The 21500-nt window shown below is 34.3% G+C and overlaps 1 protein-coding gene across 3 annotated transcripts in view; it reads right to left on the bottom strand.

Moving 5' to 3' along the window:
- Positions 1-21500, bottom strand: part of LOC149491550 (uncharacterized) — a 135492-nt gene that overhangs the window by 25592 nt on the left and 88400 nt on the right. For all 3 annotated transcript variants that reach the window (XM_089695233.1, XM_089695237.1, XM_089695225.1), the window contains exons 6-7: positions 17613-17744; positions 6504-6668 (exon numbers count right to left, since the gene is read on the bottom strand). In XM_089695233.1, coding sequence (XP_089551359.1) covers positions 6504-6668; positions 17613-17744 — 297 coding nt within the window. The remainder of the gene's footprint in view (positions 1-6503; positions 6669-17612; positions 17745-21500) is intronic.

Consider the following 21500-nt stretch of genomic DNA (forward strand, 5'->3'; position numbering starts at 1 on the left):
GCTACCACGTTACATAGAGATTAACTATTTCACATTGCATCCAGCCATCCAATCCAAAGTTTAATTACGTCAAACTTATCAAAGCGATCAGGATTTCACTGCCAGAATACCGACTGGCTTCAATTAGTTCCGGAACAACAATACTTAGTCGAACTGTGCCAGTTATTAGTCAAGCCGTTCACTCGATTAGAGCTTTTGTCGAATATCCGACGTTGCGAGATAGTTTTGTTCGGGAATGTAACAGAGTCAGCACGGCATCCGGATAAGAATTAAACAATATTCTTCACCAAAATATCTTGTATACTTGTGTTGGTAACAATTTTGAAATAGTTTGCTTATTCATGAATGCGAAGCACAATATTTCGATATTATTAATAACGCTGAGATATCGATATCCTACGTATATATCTTAACAATATACGCAGAGTAGTTAATGTTTATTCTTTCTAATCGGGGAGAGGGTAATCAGAGAAGTCCGTAAATATTCTTAACCTATAAAAGTGTGACATCGAGTCTCTAATGAGCACGAATTAAAACTTACTAACTCAAAGGTCACCGACTTACTGACGCTGAAAGTTATCGCCTACTTATTATCTATTATTAACATTTCTTCGGAGTGGGCGGCACTTTATATTTTTTTTTTATGTCAGAGCAAGCAAAGGAGCAGGTGGGCCACCTGATGTTAAGTGGTCACCACCGCCTAAAAACACTTGTAACACTAGAAGTGTTATATATAGGAATTACTTACTCAATTTGTTGGCAGCGACTTTGTTGATTCTGAAAGACCTATCCAACGATAATCCAGGTGGTACTCATACGTCGGCACTACTAAATTAAAGTGTCACAACTCTTACGTCTTACTTTCCCTTTCCGAATTAACTTCAATTCATATTTAAACCATCAACAAAATTTACATACAAATATGTATATACCTGACATAAAAGTGCTAAAAGGAAATGAACATAGCACATATTCCTTGAAAAGGAGTTCAATAGTTATAATTAAATCCAAGCTTGTCTCTCGACGCAATCATTGCTTGCTTTTATTGCACAAGCACATAGTTGGCATCGATAAGCTTCCACCTCTTAACAATTCCTTGAAACGCCGCTCAGTCGGATCACGGGCCATTAGCGTTCCCTCTATGCACTGCATATTTTAATCCTAAACATAATAGCTGCGCAGGCGTGCTCGCTCGATGTACGCTCGTTTTCAATTCTAAAATAGATTTTGAAAAGAATTCTTTGAAAAGCGCGTCAAATCGTTCGCTATTACGTAGCCGATGCATGCAGTTATCGACGTCGTGTCGCAGTAGCTATTTAAAAAATACATAGAATCAATTGCAGGCCGTCAACTCTTATTTCGTTATGGAAATTGGGTTAACGGATTCGTGCCGGCTTTCGGGCCGTCACAGCTTCCGTGCGACGCTCAATCACAAGTGGATGTGGACGAGGGTCGACGCCCGTCATATCATTGTTTTTTATTTTATTTTGACACAAATACAATTTTAATGATGCTGTTGCTTTTGTATTGAAACAATGTGATGCCTTGGGTGAGGTCCCAAAATATATAAATGTAGGAATACCTACATTTACTTAATTTTTTCAATATCACTGCGTACCTTCGTAAACCTTTTCACGAATAAAATAAAGTCCGTGTAAACGTATGTATTTAGGCTTTATCGTTTAGTTCTATTTTAGGCGGACAATTTGAAACAAACTATAATTAGAAGTGTAGCAAAAGAACAAATAAAATTACATTGAATTTTGTTCTGATTACTGGTAAGTATATCGAAATCTAAGTATCCATTTAGGTACTATTATAATATGAATATATTATTTTGACAAATATTAATGTCGACTGAGCCACGCATGTGGGAATCTGTGCATGTGTCATAAATTTACCCCAATGCGAAATTTCACACGATTATTTCGTGATTATGCAAGAAAACTTAAGTGAAATAAGCGAAGTATTTTATGCATTAATGGTTGGGAAAATCACAATATGTTATGATATAATTATTCGACCTTCAAACAATATTATATTGTAAAACGAAAAGAAATAATCTCCTTAAGCTATACTGAAGGTATACAAATCAACCACATTTATTGTTCAAAAGTTTACTTCATAATTTGTTTCCAAAAGTGTTGAAATAAATTAACAATTATCGCTCTACCTACCTAGTTACAATGTAAGATGCTAAACTTAATTAAAATTTCTGTCTCCTCCAAACTCAAACGCTAATCCTCAATTTCAAAGCTTCTGAACCAACTTTTAAAAGCCTCCATTCGAAACGTGCATTGTCCTCGAGTGACATATCCTATATTTTGAGAGGTTTTACGGCTATCCAAATACGTAGCAATACCGATGGGTGCAAGATCCTTTAAAACAACCCGAGGCGAGTCCACCCGCGTTCTTCACATCCATCCAGTCCCCGTGGATACTTTTAATACAATTTGCCGCTGAAAGCCTTTTTCTAGCGCAAGCCCTACCGGTTTTATTCACTAACGAAGTCTAAATCTTTAAAAGGTTTTCTCCGCCGGGTAAACGTGTTTCACTTCTGTTAATAATACGGTAACAAATACTTGAATTGATTTCGAAATAAATGTCCTTTATTAGAATTCTAACAATTGAATCATTGTGAAACGCGTAAGTAATATACTGTAAGGTGCTGAAGGTATCTCAATTATAACCTTTCTTTGAAGAGGCAATGTTATGCGTTCTTGTACCAAAACTAAAAACAGCCACCTGTTAGAAAACTTTGAATATTTTCAATGAATAAACGTTGCTCATTAAAATGCGTAGTTGAAGGTGCAGTCGCAGCTACAAATGAAATTGCATCACATTAATTAAGTATGATCCAGTATTCAAGGCGAAGGTTTAGCCTTGTGGCGCGGCCAGGTGTTGCGCGTGAAGCTCACACGTGTTATCAATTAACCACCCGCGAATCTCTGGGGACTGCGCAGTTGCCATGGTTACGCATGACACATGGACTTTTTACATTTCCATGTAATTAAATACATATATGATTCAATTACTTAATTACAAGTGCTTAGTGTAATTAAAGAATGTATAAATTCTCAGAAGTAAAACATCAGGAAATATTTATGGTAGGTATAGGAAGATTTTAGATTCCTGTCTCATATCTGGCTAAGATCTCAATTATTAATTAAAGCAAAATAGTAAATACAATCTACTTATTACCGCTAATTTCGATATAAGAGACCACACATTTATTTACTTTAAACAACTTTATATTCACTACGATCAATCACATCGAAAACGTATTCAACATAAAAATAAACAAGAAACTGTAAGTCATTGCACAACGATAAACATTGTATGTAAATCTGTGTCTACGAAGCTACGAGCGTCTACGAGCAAGTTGCGGACGCACGTAGCCGTCTCTAGCCGGCTGCAATGTAAACTTGAACTGTAATTATTTCACTTAGCCTTGCTATAAGTTACATCTCAACTTATATTACTTCAGCCACCATTAGAGCAAAGCTGTTTTATTGACAAATTGAAAAAGCTGGATTTATTTAAACTGTGTTGTACGATGAATGTTTGATGGAGATTTAAACATTTACAAACTACTAAAAGCTGAATACTACTGTTTGAATGTTGCAAAAAACGTGAACTATAATTTGCTAAAACTTTTCACATTCATATTAGAATCGCTTAAATTACCGGTACAACAGAAGCATGCAATAGAGACCTTCCATCGCGACAATAGGTACAGTTTCAAATAGGAATTTCCGTACACATTTGTAAGCAATAATTCCATTGCGAACGCAGCACTTTGGCCTATACGGAGTCCAGCTGAAAGCAGCTTTCGAAAAGCTTTTGATACTACAGCCGTTCCCTGCAATATTATTTTGATTCCGATACACATTGTGAAGTCACGGGAACGCGAAATCCTGAATTTAGTGCTTGTATATTCTAACAATTGTCGTGTATTCGCATTGAAATTTTGTATCTGTATTCTCAGTGATATTAAAAATCAATCCAATAAAATGGCAGGCCTTTACACGCTACAATATTAATTACTAGATTTCCGCCCGCGGCTTCGCCCGCGTTTGCAAAGGAAAACCCGCATAGTTCCCGTTCCCGTGGGATTTCCGGGATAAAAACTATCCTATGTGTTAATCCAAGTTACCCTCTATATGTGTGCTAAATTTCATTGTAATCGGTTCAGTAGTTTTTACGTGAAAGAGTAACAAACATCCATACATCCATACATCCATACAAACTTTCACATTTATAATATTAATAGGATTTAAATTTAATTTAAATATCTCCTGCTTATTATTCACAAATTGTACATCGGTTTAATTCGTAAAACTTCAGAGCCAAAATAATAACAACACACTTCATAGAAATACATTTTAAAACCAAGTAATTTTCATGATACAGCCTTTGAATCATTTCCAGGAAAGCCTCTCGGCGTAAATATTTATCATTGCGTAAAAAGAACCGCCCACGACGCAATACCGTAACAGAATGAAACATCTGATCGCCCTTTTATTGGAAACTATAAACTGTAAAGCACATTTACTGATCACAAGGAGTATTCACGGCCATCAATTTAATAAATGGCCAATTGGAGTCGGAATGATGCGAGAGCAAACATCACTAGAGTCAATATTGACTTCATTTAGAAAATTAATTTCGTCCGGAACGTAAGCACTAGTTTAGACGCAACAAACAACAACTACGATAAACATCGTAGCGACTTTCTGAGAAATAATTTTAAAATCGCATCGCAGCAAACATTTTCCGCTTTCCCAAAAGTTTTAATAATTAATTCCGGCGAAATTGTGTTTGAGTGCAGCGGCGGGGAAAGGGGCAGGGACAGAGGGGGGGGGCAGGGGAGATACAACGAAAATACAACCGAATTTCGCTAGTGGCTAAACTTACACGACTACTGCAGATGTGCATATGCGTTGGATAAATATGTAATATTATGATAGTTTAGATAATAAATAAATAATGATAATGATAAATATTTTGAGAGAGTGCATAATTGTCATTATTTACGAATACTTGAAGTTTATGAAACTCTGATAGATTTTAGTAAAACTAGAATAAATTGTTGCTTCGCGCACAGACCGTATCACATGTAAACTAACGTAGGGGTCTACACTCTACATGCTTTGTATTCGCGACAAACAGTCAATGTCCTTATCCAACATCTATATATCTCTATGAATAATATAATACATACATCTATTGCACAGGTGTGGGAACATAACAGACTGTATGAATATCGTTATGTGAAGTTTAGCACCAAGTCTGTCTGACTATGAATCGAGTTAGACGTAACTTCCTACATCCTTACAACGCATTTGCATATTACAAAACCGCAGAAAGAATAATTAACCAAAGCATGCTGCATTCATTACTTCAGTTGTTATTAATGTTGAATTATTTTTGTTAGAACTATAAGGTAAATGCTAAGCTAGAGCTTCTTGCCGAGTCGTCTAAATAGAAATTGTTTTCTTATGTAATAAAAGTCTAGTTGAATTGAGAAATATTTTAGTTTAAAAGCAATAAAAATATAAAATCGATTTCCGCCATTCTGCAAATATTAAATTAAGTGTACAGAGCACAAAACGGTCTATTTTTAAACAGGCTTAAGCCTGAATTGTTATAATTATGGGATCAGTTTTAATTACAATCAAAAACAGCCGCTTAAGTCAAGCATCAATTTTATCCTTTAATAAAGAATTTACGCAAAGTCATTTATTTTATTATTAAGCTCTACCCACAATTTTCTCATTTAACATTTTATCCAGGTAAACGGTGATTTGTGTTTTAAATTTTCAAACAATTTCTTAACTATAGACATAGGAATAAATTATGTAAGTATAATATTTACAACAGTAATCAAAATTTAATTGTATCGCTATTAGTCATTTGTTGTACAATATTTGATTCAAGTTTCGAAACTGAATTTAACATTCAAAATGAAAATAATCTTTCTAGATAAAATAACACACAATTTTCACGTCCATTGTTTCGAATCAATACAAAACTCTATTAAAGTTAGTTTGAACTCCATTGTGCCGATTGCTGACTGTAAACCTGCATATTTAGAGAACTTACTGTTTGGACCGACAGGTATCGTAAACCTATCGTTGATTCCGCGGATTTTATATTAAATGGATTATTTTCCATAAATTGCTTAATTTAAGAACTTTACTTTTTCAATTACAGAAGCTTACCTATAGCTAAAGGAAAGACTTTCAGTTGACAAACTTGTCTAAATTACCGAAATGCAGGAAGAGAAAACTGACTTACTAAGCAGATTGACTAAATTGCTTGCACAGTGTTTCTTTTATAGTTACCTCAAGATTAAGTTAACTTTAATTGTAAAGTCGCTTCCTCCATCAACCCATTCAGAAGCCTTGTCTTACCTAGCATCATAGGCACATACCTAAAAACACACACAGACACGCAAGACTACAAAACATTAACCCTCCCCCCCACGCTCAGACACTAACCTTGAACTGGCTCAAGTACTCCTGCTGGCGCGTGATGTCGGTGGCCAGTATCAGCGAGCTGACCTGCCGCTCGAGCCGCACGCGCAGCTCGCGCTCGAACAGCCCGCTCTCGATGAGGCAGCTCACCGCCGAGCGCCAGTGGTGGTTCTCCAGTACCGAGGTGTTCTGCGACAACGTACGCAAATTAGTTGGAAGCGATAGATACCGAAGAATAAGGTAAGCTCATAGTTTGGTCTTGGGGTATGGGTCGTATTAAATGATTAAATGATCGTTTTTACGAGCAAGTAGGTGAACTGCCTCCTGTCTTGTCAGATTTTTAAAATTAAAAAGACCTGATAGAATGAGACATGCCATCCCGGGGAACCCAAGGCCCTTGGATACTATCGAGAAGGCGGTCAATATTGAAAAGTAAAGTGTCAAAAATTATCGACAGTTCAAAAACGCGAATATTATAACAACATCTATTTAAAAAAAAACTAGAAGAATTAAGTTGAACACTGTATTTAAAACGTGAATTTAAATCCCATTCCCACGTGTCATGTACACAAATTTCAGTTTCAGTGTCGCTCTTTGTTACGGGGCTTTCACAAAAGCCGTTTAAAACAGGTCTTTGGTAGCTGATATTTTGTGCAACATTCGCCTGTTGCCGCGCGTCAATCATTCTGCCAATCACGAATGGCTACTGTAAATACAATAGCCAATGATATGATCAGGCATTGTGTGGGGAAATGGATATTGTAAAGCATAGATGCCTAAGTTCAATATTTCATTAATGTTATTCTGGATGAAATTTAGGGCACCTTAATCAATACTTAACAAATTAGCAATTGTCAGGTTATAATTTATTTAATGTGCTATGCAGACATCTGTTGTGAATCGTTGCAGACTATTTAATCAGCACTACTGGAATAAGCATTACATAAAATTTTCAAGAGAAAACATGAAATGTTTTGTTTACAACAGCGATAGCTGCGGTAAACCATACTTCACCAAACGCGCATGTGTAAAAACAGCATTAAACACCAGCACTGCACTCGTTTTAACCATGTTATCACCAAATTAGTTCACAGGATACCAAAGCATATCGAGGCTTTGCATGTTTGCGCGAAATGACAGGTCACTCGTCAAAAACCCCGTGTCGAAAATATCAAATTTCAAAAGATTGGACCCTAATACCAAACACTTTGCAAGCACAGTGGACAAATAAATACAACTTGTGGGGGCAATTCCAGAAATTTTCAAACTAAATATTTGCTTGGTTGAATCGTGCCACTTTATAACTAATACATGCAATTTCGTCGAAGGAATTACCCATCAGTCGCCGCGCCTATTCCAACTACTATAACTTATTCAATCGATAGTTGGCCCAATGTGAAAACTATTCCAACTGGATACCAACAGTTTAATACACAAATTTAAATGGGAACAATGTTGTGTATTTGAGTTTAACTTAAAATTAGATCGATGATGAAAATGTCTCGAAACCTTTGAAATTTAGGAACTTAAATATGCGTATAATTTAATTTAAAACAGATTTGTGAAATGTGGCATTATTACCCTGATAAAAACTTCGAAATTAAACAATGTTTATGAAAACTAACGTCTTAATGTAAATTAGTATTGAGTTGCAAAAAGCACGTCCAGTCGTTAAAATAAAAAAAAGTAAAATAAAAGTTAAAACGGCATAACATAAAAATCTCCTTACTTTGTTATTAATTTATTATAACCAAATGTAAATCCTAAAAAGCTTTTACTATTCTATGTTTCCAAACTCGGTCCGGCCGCCTCGCCAACGGGTAATTTCACTGTTGCAACTTTAAATTTTAATCAAGAAAGTCAACTCATTTATTTGTACACACAAGACGACTTATTATATTCCAATATTTTATACATTTTGGGACAAAGACTTGTAATAAGATTACCTACTTTTATACTTGATTTCGAAGAAAAATATTGATACCAGTTTCATGTCTCATTCAATATGTTCTTCAACAAAAATAATTTTACAATTATTTTAGAGAATATTCCACGGCCCTTAGCAACAACAAGAAAAGATGTAAAAGTCAACGTCTAAACAAGCCGACTTTCAATAATTCCTTAATTCAAAACAAATTACGCCCTCATCTAAGTATATCGGAATGTAATAATCGCGAAGTCCGAAGGAATAACAGAATAATCACTTTAATATCTTCGCTAGTCTCAAACGTTTTGCGCCGACAGCGAGGATATCAGGCCAATCTTTACTTAATACACAAAGGTGAAGAATTTGTTCGAACGCGTTTATCTCATACACTAGTGGTTCATTTTTAAAAACTCTTGCAGTGTTAGATTGCCCATTTATCGAGAAAGGCCAAAGGTTATATTATATCATTACGCCAAGACCAATAGGACTTGAGCCATGTGGGTAAAACCGCGGAGCACAGCTAATACTTTATGTAGCGGAAATCTCGCAATTAGCCTAGCTATACCATAGTTTATTTCAAAAAGGGCCACGCTTTATAAGCTATAATTGTAAATAATTTGGAAAATCCAAAAGTGCACGCCTCATAATTTTTTTTTAATAAATATTTATTAATTATTATTTTTGTTTATTTAATAACAATTAAACCACATCGAATCAGACCCTGAAAAATGAAAGGGTTCTATTCCTGAGCATACTCAAGCGTAAGAGAAAAAAAAAGACTCGATTAGTAAAGTATTTCGGTCGCTATCGTGTTAACAAGAAAAAGGATCCGCACATACAGACACACGGACGTCCAAGACAGAACTTTTTTAAACTGTTTTTTAACTAGTTTAAATAACAAAAATGACATCAAAAATATCATGAACGTTAAAAATAGTGTTTTTTCTTAATATGTGTGTGTATGTATTATCTTACAAGTGCAATGTATGATACATAAAGACATTTTAAGTTTGAAAAATCAGATGTTTTGCGCGAAGTGACAGTAGTACCCACCTCAACGCTTCGCTTATGAGGCGTGCAATAATCAATGAGCCGTCCCGTCACGTCCGCACGCAGATACGGGATACGTGTTTACATGTTACACTGATGAAATATCCATTGCACATGTTTTTAATTCAAATTAAATACCTATGAACTAGCTTCGCGCCTCGGCTTGAAATGGGTCATGGTGGGGACAAGGATAGTGCCTATTCAAATACAATATTCTTGTTGAACTTAAGGTTGATGTTCCGACCGTCCCTCCATACATTTTTGATTACCTCTAAACACTTAACACAGACACTATTTCTTTAAAACTAATCATTTTATCACTTCTCTATAATGAAATGTGTGCGCGTTCGACCTTTTTAATCAATAATTTACAATATTTACTTAGAAAAACAACAGTAAAATACCGGAAAAATTTGACACTTCTACAGTAGTGTGCGTGACTTTTGCCAAGCGAAACACGACATAAAGCACGACATCTAGCGCATAGACTATATACTTATTACAGATCTAGCGCGTCAATGTCTAAACGAAAGGCGATGTTTAGACATTGACGCGCTAGATGTCGTGCATTCGCGTTCGTTATCTTATGCATAATGAGCATAATTCTAATAAATCAAAGTTCTGTGTAAAAATTGAGTAATTTCATTTCCAATCGTTCAAAGAAAATAACAATAAAATAAAATAAAACTAATGACCTTAGAAACTATGTTTTTTTTTATTTATTACTCATTATTGTTCGTCCGTCGTAGGTCTGTAAACTGTATTGTACACTGAAGGTAAATGGTACTGTAGGTACTTTAGTTCGGCGTCGTCGCTCGTCGGCTTGATATAAAATTACATTCTTGATTTCATTGACACGCGCTATGATTTGCGCGCGGAATTTCTTGTGTTGTGAATTTATTTTTGTATGCTATGCATTTTAATTGATTCAAATTGCAATGTTTCTCTAGTATGCATTTGAGACTATATTGTAAATTGTAATAATTGATCGTGGGTATAGTAATTAATTATTCTAATAACGCAATTAGTAATATAATATGTATTTTCGGTGGGATTCAAAACAAAAAATTGGCCCGTGATTTTTATGAAATTTCACCACATTGCAAATCACATCAATCATAGTTCATACACATGTATGACGAAAGTGATTAGTATTGTGGCTAACATTGACTCATCAGTTCATCACTGAAACCAGTGATAAATCAGTACCTATATCATATTGTGTTTGAATATTTTTAAACAATGATATAAGTATACAATTATTATAAATCGGTAAACTATCAAAGTAATCACAAACTTGCAAACATTGGTAAAATGTCCAGTAGTTTATGAGCCTATTCATTACAATTTACAATCAAACAAACAAACAAAGTTTTCCTCTTTATAATATTAGTGTAGACAAACACTATGAATACGATCACTAATGCAAATTCGGGGATTTTCTAATTATTGCTAAATAATAATTGAATTCGTTTTGAAATACTCTATAATTTTTAGTGTATAAATAGACATTTATAATGTGGTGCTCATTTTTTTGTACTGCTAACGCTATTGTAGGTACCTATTTTCGTTGTTTTATTTCAAGTGAACACGGCCATACAATTTTGTCACGAGCCGCCTATGATTGTAGGTACTTTTGTTAGGCTCCTTCGTCGTCCGCGTCGGCTCGAAAGTTCTTGATTTCATTGTCACGCGCTATGATTTGCGCGCGGATTTTCTTGTGTTGTGAATTTATTTTTGTATTATTATTATTTTTTATTTATTTTTTTATTTTATTGATTCAAATAAAATATTTCACTAGTATGCATTTGAGACTATATTGTATTATGTATAATTTATCGTAGGTATAGTTATTCTTATAACGCAGTTATATTTTCGGTGGGACAATTTGACCCGTGATTTTTCTGAAATATCACCACGTTGCAAATCACATCAATCATACACACGTATGACGAAAGTATAGTGGCTATAATTGACTCATCAGTTCATCACTGAAACCAGTGATAAATCAGTACATATATCATATTTTATTGTGTTTGAATATTTTTTAAACAACGATATAGGTATACAATATTATTATAAATCGGTAAACTACCAAAGTACTTCCGAATTTTCAGACAGACAAACAAGTAGTTTGAACACGCAGTTTTCTTATACTAGTAGCAAAAATCAAAACCATAATATTATGTTTCCCTACTATATTTTACTAAAAGTCGAGTGCGTCGAAATCGTAAATAATAATATGTTTTTCACCTTCCTGGTTATTTTCCCATAGTAAATAGTGTTTTAGGTTTGTTGTTGTAGGTAGGAATAATAATAATTATTCTTACATGTTGGTTATGAAATGTATATTGAAATAATTTACTTTTACAAATCATTAGTGATATAAGTTTTGAGTGAAAATGCTTGGATCAGCATAATATTATATGGTACTTCAAATACATGTTTTGATAAAAAAAACAATAGTGTAATAAAATAAAACTGCGTTTTATTGTAATCAATGTTGACAATTTTAAATTCCAAAATTATTGATCAATAAAATAGTTTACACCAACAAATATAACTTTTATTTTTATAACAATCGTTCATAATATAAACCGTAGCAGGTGGCGTTTTGAAGTTCTGTCTACTCATACAGAAAAATGGAAAACTTGTTTTTTTTGTAAACAATTTATTACTCATGTTGTTTGGCAACTCGAAGCGTGGTCGTCCGTCGTAGGTACTTTTGTTCGGCGTCGCGTCGTCGTCCGCGTCGGCTTGATATAAAACATTCTTGATTTCATTGACACGCGCTATGATTTGCGCGCGGAATTTCTTGTGTTGTGAATTTATTTTTGTATGCTATGCATTTTAATTGAATCAAATTGCAATATTTCTCTAGTATGCATTTGAGACTATATTGTAATAATTGATCGTGGGTAGGTATAGTAATTAATTATTCTAATAACGCAATTATATTTTCGGTGGGATTCAAAACAAAAAATTGGCCCGTGATTTTTATGAAATTTCACCACATTGCAAATTATATATTATACAATTACAATTACAATTATTATAAATCGGTAAACTATCAAAGTAATTACAAACTTGCAAAATATGCTTTTCCGAATTTTCAGACAGACACACAATTTTATTAGTTTGTTTTAGCAAAGTAGGTACCTATACCTATACGCTTACGTCGCGCGTCGCGTCGTCGAAAACGGTGCGCCCAGAAACAAACATACCTAATTCAGTTACAATCCTTTTTTTGTTCCGTAATTTATTGTATTTATTCTAATACGATTTTTTTTATTCGTCGGCCAGTTCTACTAGGTATAAAAAGATAAAATTGAAATATAATTATTGTAGCGACAGCCATATTATGTTACTATGTTTTCGTAAATATGTTTTTCACCTTCCTGGTTATTTTCACATAATCTTATCTTATATATAAAAATGAATCGCAAAATGTGTTGGTAAGCGCATAACTCGAGAACGGCTGAACCGATTTCGATCATTCTTTTTTTATTATATTCCTTGAAGTACGAGGATGGTTTTTATGTAGAGAAAACGTAAATATTATGTACCACGGGCGAAGCCGGGGCGGACCGCTAGTCTTCTTATATATAAAAATGAATCGCAAAATGTGTTGGTAAGCGCATAACTCGAGAACGGCTGAACCGATTTCGATCATTCTTTTTTTATTATATTCCTTGAAGTACGAGGATGGTTTTTATGTAGAGAAAACGTAAATATTATGTACCACGGGCGAAGCCGGGGCGGACCGCTAGTATTATATATATATAAATGAATCGCAAAATGTGTTGGTAAGCGCATAACTCGAGAACGGCTGAACCGATTTCGATAATTCTTTTTTTATTATATTCCTTGAAGTACGAGGATGGTTCTTATGTAGAGAAAACGTAAACATGTACCACGGGCGAAGCCGGGGCGGACCGCTAGTCTTCTTATATATAAAAATGAATCGCAAAATGTGTTGGTAAGCGCATAACTCGAGAACGGCTGAACCGATTTCGATAATTCTTTTTTTATTATATCCCTTGAAGTACGAGGATGGTTCTTATAGCTAGAGAGCTAGTTAGTTTAGTTTTAGTGCAGTGGCAGTGTAAATGTTGTTGTTGAGGTTATGTAAATTTAACACTTTAGTTAACTACCAAGATATAAAGAAATGAGGATAGGACACAATAACTATTGGTTGAGGTATTTATAAACTCATAATATACTTTTAAAAAAATCACGTTTTAATAAATTTCTAGAATTAAATTAGAACAGCTGATTCAAAATAGCCTAAAAAATCTTAATAATAATAATTACGCTTCACAGCAAGAAGAAATGTACCATATGTACCCGCACAAAGTCGATATTGTGTTGCCTACCGTTCGACTCAATGGCTAGGGTTGTAACTACCTTTAATAATTATTACCAAACTAATAAACCGAGTGATGCGAAATAACCATAATTCTTTTAGAGTTTGATAAAATGATCAGGCAGGTATTTTCTTTAATCCTCTGAATTCTCGGTTACTAAATTGTATCGTTGAAATTATTCTTAATCGCGTAAATTTAATAAATAATCATATGGAAAACACTTTTCATTTGTTTTTTTACTTTCACGCCCAACTACTATACAATAATTACGTTGTTTCGGTATTTTGACGAGAAAACGCAGGAAACATCCGTTGTATCATTTTAGATAGATTGTATATTTTGTATCTGTAGAATTGAAATCAAAGCTATGTATATGTTGTCTCCATTCTTTTCTTATCGGATTGTTGATCCCAATGCGAATGCGTCACTTAAATTTTATAAAAGACAATTAAGAACATCAAAAATAAAGTGATACGCAAATATTTCACAGTGCAATATATTATATAATTAATAATAATTATATATTTATGAAAAAATAATTACATCAGATTTAATAATAGCAATTGTTTTGAATGTACATAATATGAATAAATGATTACATCATAATAGTAATAATTACAATTGTTTTATTTCCCATTTGTTGCAACCCTAGCATATCTTCATGTAGCAGCAGAAGTACCTACACTGGCGGCGCGGCGGCATCGTGCGACATCAAAGGCATTGCCTTACTAGGTAAGTTTATAATGACTCATTTCTTTTATTATATAATTTACGTTTTACTTTTACAGAATCCGATTCAATGGATTATGAAGACGAGTCACACAACGCCATACGATAGTGATGATGAATGAACATTTCAATAAATGCATGCGTGTTTTTTTATGTTGTTTTGTAATTGTTAATTGTTTCATAAAGAAATAAACTAAATATTTAAATGATGATTTGTTATTTGCAACACAACTTTATATTTGAGATTCTTTACAAATGTATATTTAGTTTTGTATCATCAAATTTATAAATTTTATTCCATAGTTTTCAAAATTAAATGTAAATGACCATAAAAACATTAATAAAGTAAATCATTGATGTAAGGTCAGGGAACGTAATACATATATACATCTGACCATGTAGAAGCTAAGTCTTGTTGACTGCTGAAGTCTGTAAAGTTTTGTTGTCTGCTGAAGTCTGTACGCAATGAAAATGTCTGCCGTTTCGAAAATAAGTTTTTAAGACCCTAATAAATAAAATATATGTATATATAATGGCAGATCTGGTCAAATACTTTCAAAATTGTATTTTTTTCAGCACTTTCATAAGTGTCTGCCAGAATGTTATCCGCGTGATAATGGTCTGCCATTGTTATTTTCCGATAGTAATAATAATCTATTTTCAAATATCAAAATGGCAGACGTGGTCAAATGGTTTCAAAGTTCGCCAAAAATTTCCACCTGTCTTACCTAAGCGCGCGCCCCGTCCACCACTCTGGGCTTAGTGACTCCTCATCTCATGTATAGTAGGTATAGGGGAATCAACACACAAAAATCCAGGTCTGGTCAAATACATACAGGTAGCTTTGCGCTAGCTCTCTAGCTATTACTTCTTATGGAGAGAAAACGTAAACATGTACCACGGGCGAAGCCGGGGCGGACCGCTAGTAAATAATAAAATAATAAATAGTGTATTAGATTTGTTATTGTATCTTGTATACCTACGAATAATTATTCTTACGTCTTGTTGGGAAATGTTCAAATACCTACCTATTGAAATAATTTACTGTTACAAATCATTAGTGTTATTAGTTTTGAGTGAATAGGCATGGATCAGAAATTCAGAATATAATATGCTACTAACTACTCAAATACATACATGTTTACACAACAAACACCACTGACCTCTATAACTATAAGTTATAGAGGTCAGTGACCGTCAGTGACAAACACTATGGATACCTACGCTCGCGAATGCAAATTCGGTGATTTACTAATTATTGATACCTAGTCATTGAATTCGTTTTGAAATAGCCTGTACTTTGTAATTTTTAGTGTTATAGACATTTATAAAATGTGGTGCTCATTTTTTTGTAATAAATCATCCCGAACGCTATTGTATTTTCGTTGTTTTATTTCAAGTGAACACCTAGGTATACAATTTTGTCACGAGCCGCCTCTGGCCTCTGGGTGAAATAAACAAGTCAAATGATTTTTGTTCTAATTGTATTTTGGTAGTAGTTTGTTTAGAATTTACATTACCATTGTTTAATTTTTATTTTGTATTTGCAGTAAAATAAAAAGATGAAAAACTTCATTAGGTATATTGTACGACACCTCACTCTGAATCGCGCTAGCGAAATTTTTTCGTTACAGAGCACATATACAACTTTCGGACAATCTTCATTGAGGCCGGCCGGCAAATCGAGTATGTCGAGAAACTTCACTTATTCGATGGAGGTATTCTACCTTCCTTCCTCCACAGTTGTGGGACCCCGACGTGCATTGAACACGCAGCTTTCTGATACTAGTAGCTAAAATCAAAACCACAGATATGTCTGTGATCAAAACCATAATAATATTTTTACCTATTATTTTACTAAAAGTCGAGTGCATCGAAATCGTAAATATGTTTTTCACCTTCCTGGTTTTTTTTCCATAGTAAATAGTGTTTTTGATTTGTTGTTGTATGAATAATTATTCTTACTTGTTGGTTATGAAATGTATTTTGAAATAATTTACTTTTACAAATCATTACTGATATTAGTTTTGAGTGAAAATGCTTGGATCAGCATAATATCATATTTGCTACTTCAAATACATGTTTTGATTAAAAAAAAACAATAGTGTAATGTAGGTAATAAAATAAAACTGCGTTTTATTGTAGGTAATCAATTTTGACATTATTTATTTCCCAAAATTACAATAAAATAGTTTACGCCAACAAATATAACTTTTATTTTTATAACAATCCTACTTCCTACTAATGCGAAAGTTCATACATGTTTCAAAAGAAAAACTTTTACTTTTACTATTATTTCAATTTATCCGGTTTAATTAAGACTTAATATTGATACATATGATCATTATAAATACAAATAGGAATTAACAATATAACGAATACGTGGCACAACTAAAATTTTACCGATACCACCCGTGGTCATTCTCCTTTGTGGGTCATTTGTAACAGGATGGCGGTTCTACAGCGAAAAAAGAAAAATGATGGTCAGAACGCTGATACCGGATACCTTAAGATACTGTAATATAAAATATTACTAGATTAGATAAAATATTATAGGTAGTATCTTCACCGTGTGTGACGCGCTTTACATTCACGCCATCTAGAGTTAAATCTTTATCATTTTTGTATACGTCTGTGTGTGTAAACGACCCTGTATGCAATGACAGATGTTAAAACGCATAATTTTACCGAATTGGGTGGATTTTAAGGCAATGATATAACATATTTCAATAAAATATAATATTCAGTAACCGCCATGACTATTCCTAGGTTTGATGACTATTCCAATTACGCAAAAACTCAAATAAACTAGAAATGTAGAATTCAGCGCCATCTAGCGGGATATTGGCTGGGAACAGATCGTTGCAATCACCTTAAATTGATATTTTTAAGTTACTCGCTGCAAAATAAAAACTAAAATCGCACACGCGACATAGTTTTATAGGTACAAGTTATAATAGACAAAATAGAAAATTTGCGAAACTGTTTTATGAACTCCAAGATTCGAGACCCCCCAAATTTACATTTCATTCAGTTTAAAAGCCTATTTCGTCTAGTTACCTGGTACAGGGCCGCCAAGTGGTTGGAGGTCGCAATCAGGAAGGGCTGGTTGACGCCCGGGTGGTCCAAGTCGTGGGCGATGGCAGCCAGCAGCGACGCCATGATCTCCAGCGGCTCCAGGTGCTCGCGGATCTGGTGGACGGAGGCACTTTTAATATTGAACTTATACGAGCATTGGCACAGGAAAATTTTGCTATGAAGTAAAAATTGCTAGAGATAAATTTGTCAGAAATCCTAATCTTTTATTTTCTTGTGGGACTGATTGGATCGACCTTTAAAGTCGATGTGACTGTTAAAAGAAAGAGAAAGTATAATTTCTACCACAAAGCGCAGCTTACAGCGCAGTATTCTAATGTATTTGTAGGAAGATTTTAGATCTTTGATTTGTTGGTTTTTTTGTGCGCCCCGAATAGCAATTTTCTTTTAAAACACTAGTAAATATGTTAACGGAACGCTTTTTTTCGGGTCAGGTGTAAATACAAAAGGACAAATTATATAAAGCATTTTCCATTTAAGATCATGTATACTGCGACATACATATCAATTTTAACTTAAAATATACAGCCATGCTTATAAAAATACATATTGCCCATTGTATCTACTCAATACGTCAATAAAAGCAACAAACATAAAAATACAAGAGCTTAAAAATATAAGCGTCGAATTGATAGAAAACTTACATAAAGGTCGCATCAATGCGCTCTATTCACGAGCCGCGTCTTTCGCTTATAATTACCGAGAAAATAAGCTCAGAGACATTGCAAATAAATATTTATTTAAACCGAACGGATAGAGAAGCTCAAGTAAAAGGAAAATAAATTCCCTGTTCATTTATTATTACTGATATTTGCGTCTCTAATGAAACGGTGCTCGCTCAGAGAGCTGATCGAAATGAAGGCCAGCTTGCATTTCGGAATAATCTAATCAGAATGCAAGATTCACTGCACATTTTCAAACTGTTCTTGGTTATAAGAAATGACTTTTTCGAAGACCTGACATTTCCATTTTATATCGCAACACTTTATAAAATGGAACAAGTTTATCATCTTTGAAATTTTGAAATATTAAGAAACACTATGTAGTATATGCGTTGTACAAGTATATGCGTTGCTACAAGTAGGAATTTCGAGACCTTAATTCTGTTTTAATTTCACCGTATTCGTAATATCATATTAGATATAGGGTCAACCGGGGCAAATGCAACTAAAAAATAACAAGTTTCAAGTTTGATCGGTTGCAGTTATCTCCTTTTATATTTGGTCATTTATTTGACCCATTTAGTGATTTTTGTATTTATTCAAGATTATTTTCAACCAATCAAGCAATACAGTAGTCTTATAAATAACTGGTTGTGAGAATATTTCCTAAAATTGGTAAAAAAAGTTACATTAACCCCTAGTCGGGGGTAAATGCAACTAACTGCCATAGCTCTTCTTCTATTTCATATAAAACAACGAATATAGAATATATTTATGAGATTTCATGTTATTCATAGGATTTTGAACTGGATTACCGTGTAGCAAGGACGAGTTTTCAGGAAAAATCTTATTTTTCTGATTGTGGGGCAAATGCAACTATTTGTTAGAGAATTAGTGTGGGGAATGCAAAAAACTTATTCATCGATATATTTTTATTATATATACAATAACGTTATCTATACAATAACGTTGCGATCGTAGATGGCGCCGCATTATTTAGAGGAAAAACCACCATTACCACTTTAAATCGCAACAAAAAAAAATAACAGTGTACTACCTACTAAGTCAATTTTAGTTTTTGGTCAGAACAAATAATATTCTTTGTGTAAATATTGTTAAAAACGTAAACCAAACAAAATACGTTTATTAGTTAATCAACCGTTTACTAAAAATTACTTGAACAATCACAGAACTATCCTACCTATCGTTTTTAGTTACTTATATTATTTAACCACGCGTTATCTAATTTGAATTTTACTTATGAACCCGTCTCTGGGTATAAAGCGGGTGATCCACTGGCGAGCAAAACCGCTGGTACGCTAACGAACTCGCGAGCCAAAGGTCTAAACCGCCAATGGAGCACTTAAAAGTCTGCGGACTTAAAGAACGGCGAATTTGCTCGCTGGCTCGTTGTGCATGCTTGAAATTCTAAGTCCGCGGTCCAGAAAACCGCCAGTGGATCAGGCGAGCCGGCGAGCCTACAGTCTTTTTGCGACTTTCGTGTAGACCGCACGCGCTGCGTCTAGCTACAAAAATGGATTTACGCTCGTTTCGTCGCGAGTTTGTGTCGGAATTTATAAAATGTTTTTAGGAACATGATTGTCTATGGAAGTACATCAGCAGAGACTATAAAAATAAATTGCTAAAAACTTCCGCGTACAATAAACTTTTAGAGATCTACCAAAAAAATGATCCCAACGGTACAATATCTGATATTAAAAACACCATTCAATATCTGCGTCTTTTCTTCTTTTTTGTTCTTTCTCCTGATTTAAAAGTACCCCCAAGTAACACGCCATGACTTCGCCAACGATGAGAGTAAACTGTTTGGTACGCTAATGGATCACCAACGCGAGTCGACGAGCCAACGAGTCAACGATCTAAACCGTCGGCTCGTCGGCTCGCCAGTGGATCACCCGCTTTATATCGAAGAAATAATCGATGGTTCTTCTTTAATTAATCATAAAGAAAGTATATTTTGACTACCAAGAAGGATACATAATAAAAATATCGACACTGTCACATCACTAGTGTTTTTAGTTTCATACAAAAATATAAGGGGCTATTGTAACTAACCTCACAGTTGCAATAACCCCACAGTGAAATTTTCATGAGGCAATTGTAACTGCATCAATAACACAAAATAGAGTCAACTAACGCACTAAAAATATAAATGAAATAAGCTTAACGGCTTGTGATAATCGTGTCCAATCAAAAACACCTGCAAAAAATCACTCCTAAACAATTTTTTTGTCTGCAAAACTCGACACCTGTTTTTACGCACACCAACTTCAAAATAGCGGTTTGACGAAATGGCCTATCAATCAAATAGTTTTCATCGTAGGGGCACCATCTATTACTTGTAAGATTTATTAGTCGTTGAGTTATTGAATCATAGGTGGCGATTTATTACAACAACTCTAATAAATTAGTTATGATAACTAGTTGCCATAGCCCCATAGTTGCATTTGCCCCGGTTGACCCTACTTGATATCATTAAGTTACTCTGAAAAATAAAAGCAATAAAAACAATTGAATTCTTGAGACGGTAAACATTATCTTATCTTATACATATCTTATATATAAAATTCACTTGTCACAATGTTAGTCTGCATACTCCTCGGAAACGGGTGGACCGATTCTCATGAAATTTTCTGTGCATATCGGGTAAGTCTGAGAATCGGCCAACATCTATTTTTCATATGTACCACGGGCGAAGCCGGGGCGGACCGCTAGTCTTATATATAAAATTCTCGTGTCACAATGTTAGTCTGCATACTCCTCCGAAACGGGTGGACCGATTCTCATGAAATTTTCTGTGCATATCGGGTAAGTCTGAGAATCGGCCAACATCTATTTTTCATATGTACCACGGGCGAAGCCGGGGCGGACCGCTAGTATATCTAAATGTCTTGTTTATATCCACGAACCTATACGTATACATATAATGACTTTAAGCGTCTGAACAACAGCTGGCGAATAGTTATACTAAAACCACAACATTGTCAGCATCGCTAGTCTTATCAAACGTTGTTAGATTCTTGAACTATGCAGCTTATTCTCGACACTCAAACAAAATTGCTCGTACATACAAAATTTACTTGCAATCTTATACATAAGGTGGACCTTCGAACAGGCCACGGGTCAAATATAGTCTCCACGTTACAATATAACATAACTTTTGGAAGTA

This window comes from Colias philodice, chromosome 1, assembly GCF_061535455.1.
Source record: "Colias philodice isolate Cphi_HAF_F1 chromosome 1, ilColPhil1 Martin Lab GWU primary, whole genome shotgun sequence".
NCBI lineage: Eukaryota > Metazoa > Arthropoda > Insecta > Lepidoptera > Pieridae > Colias > Colias philodice.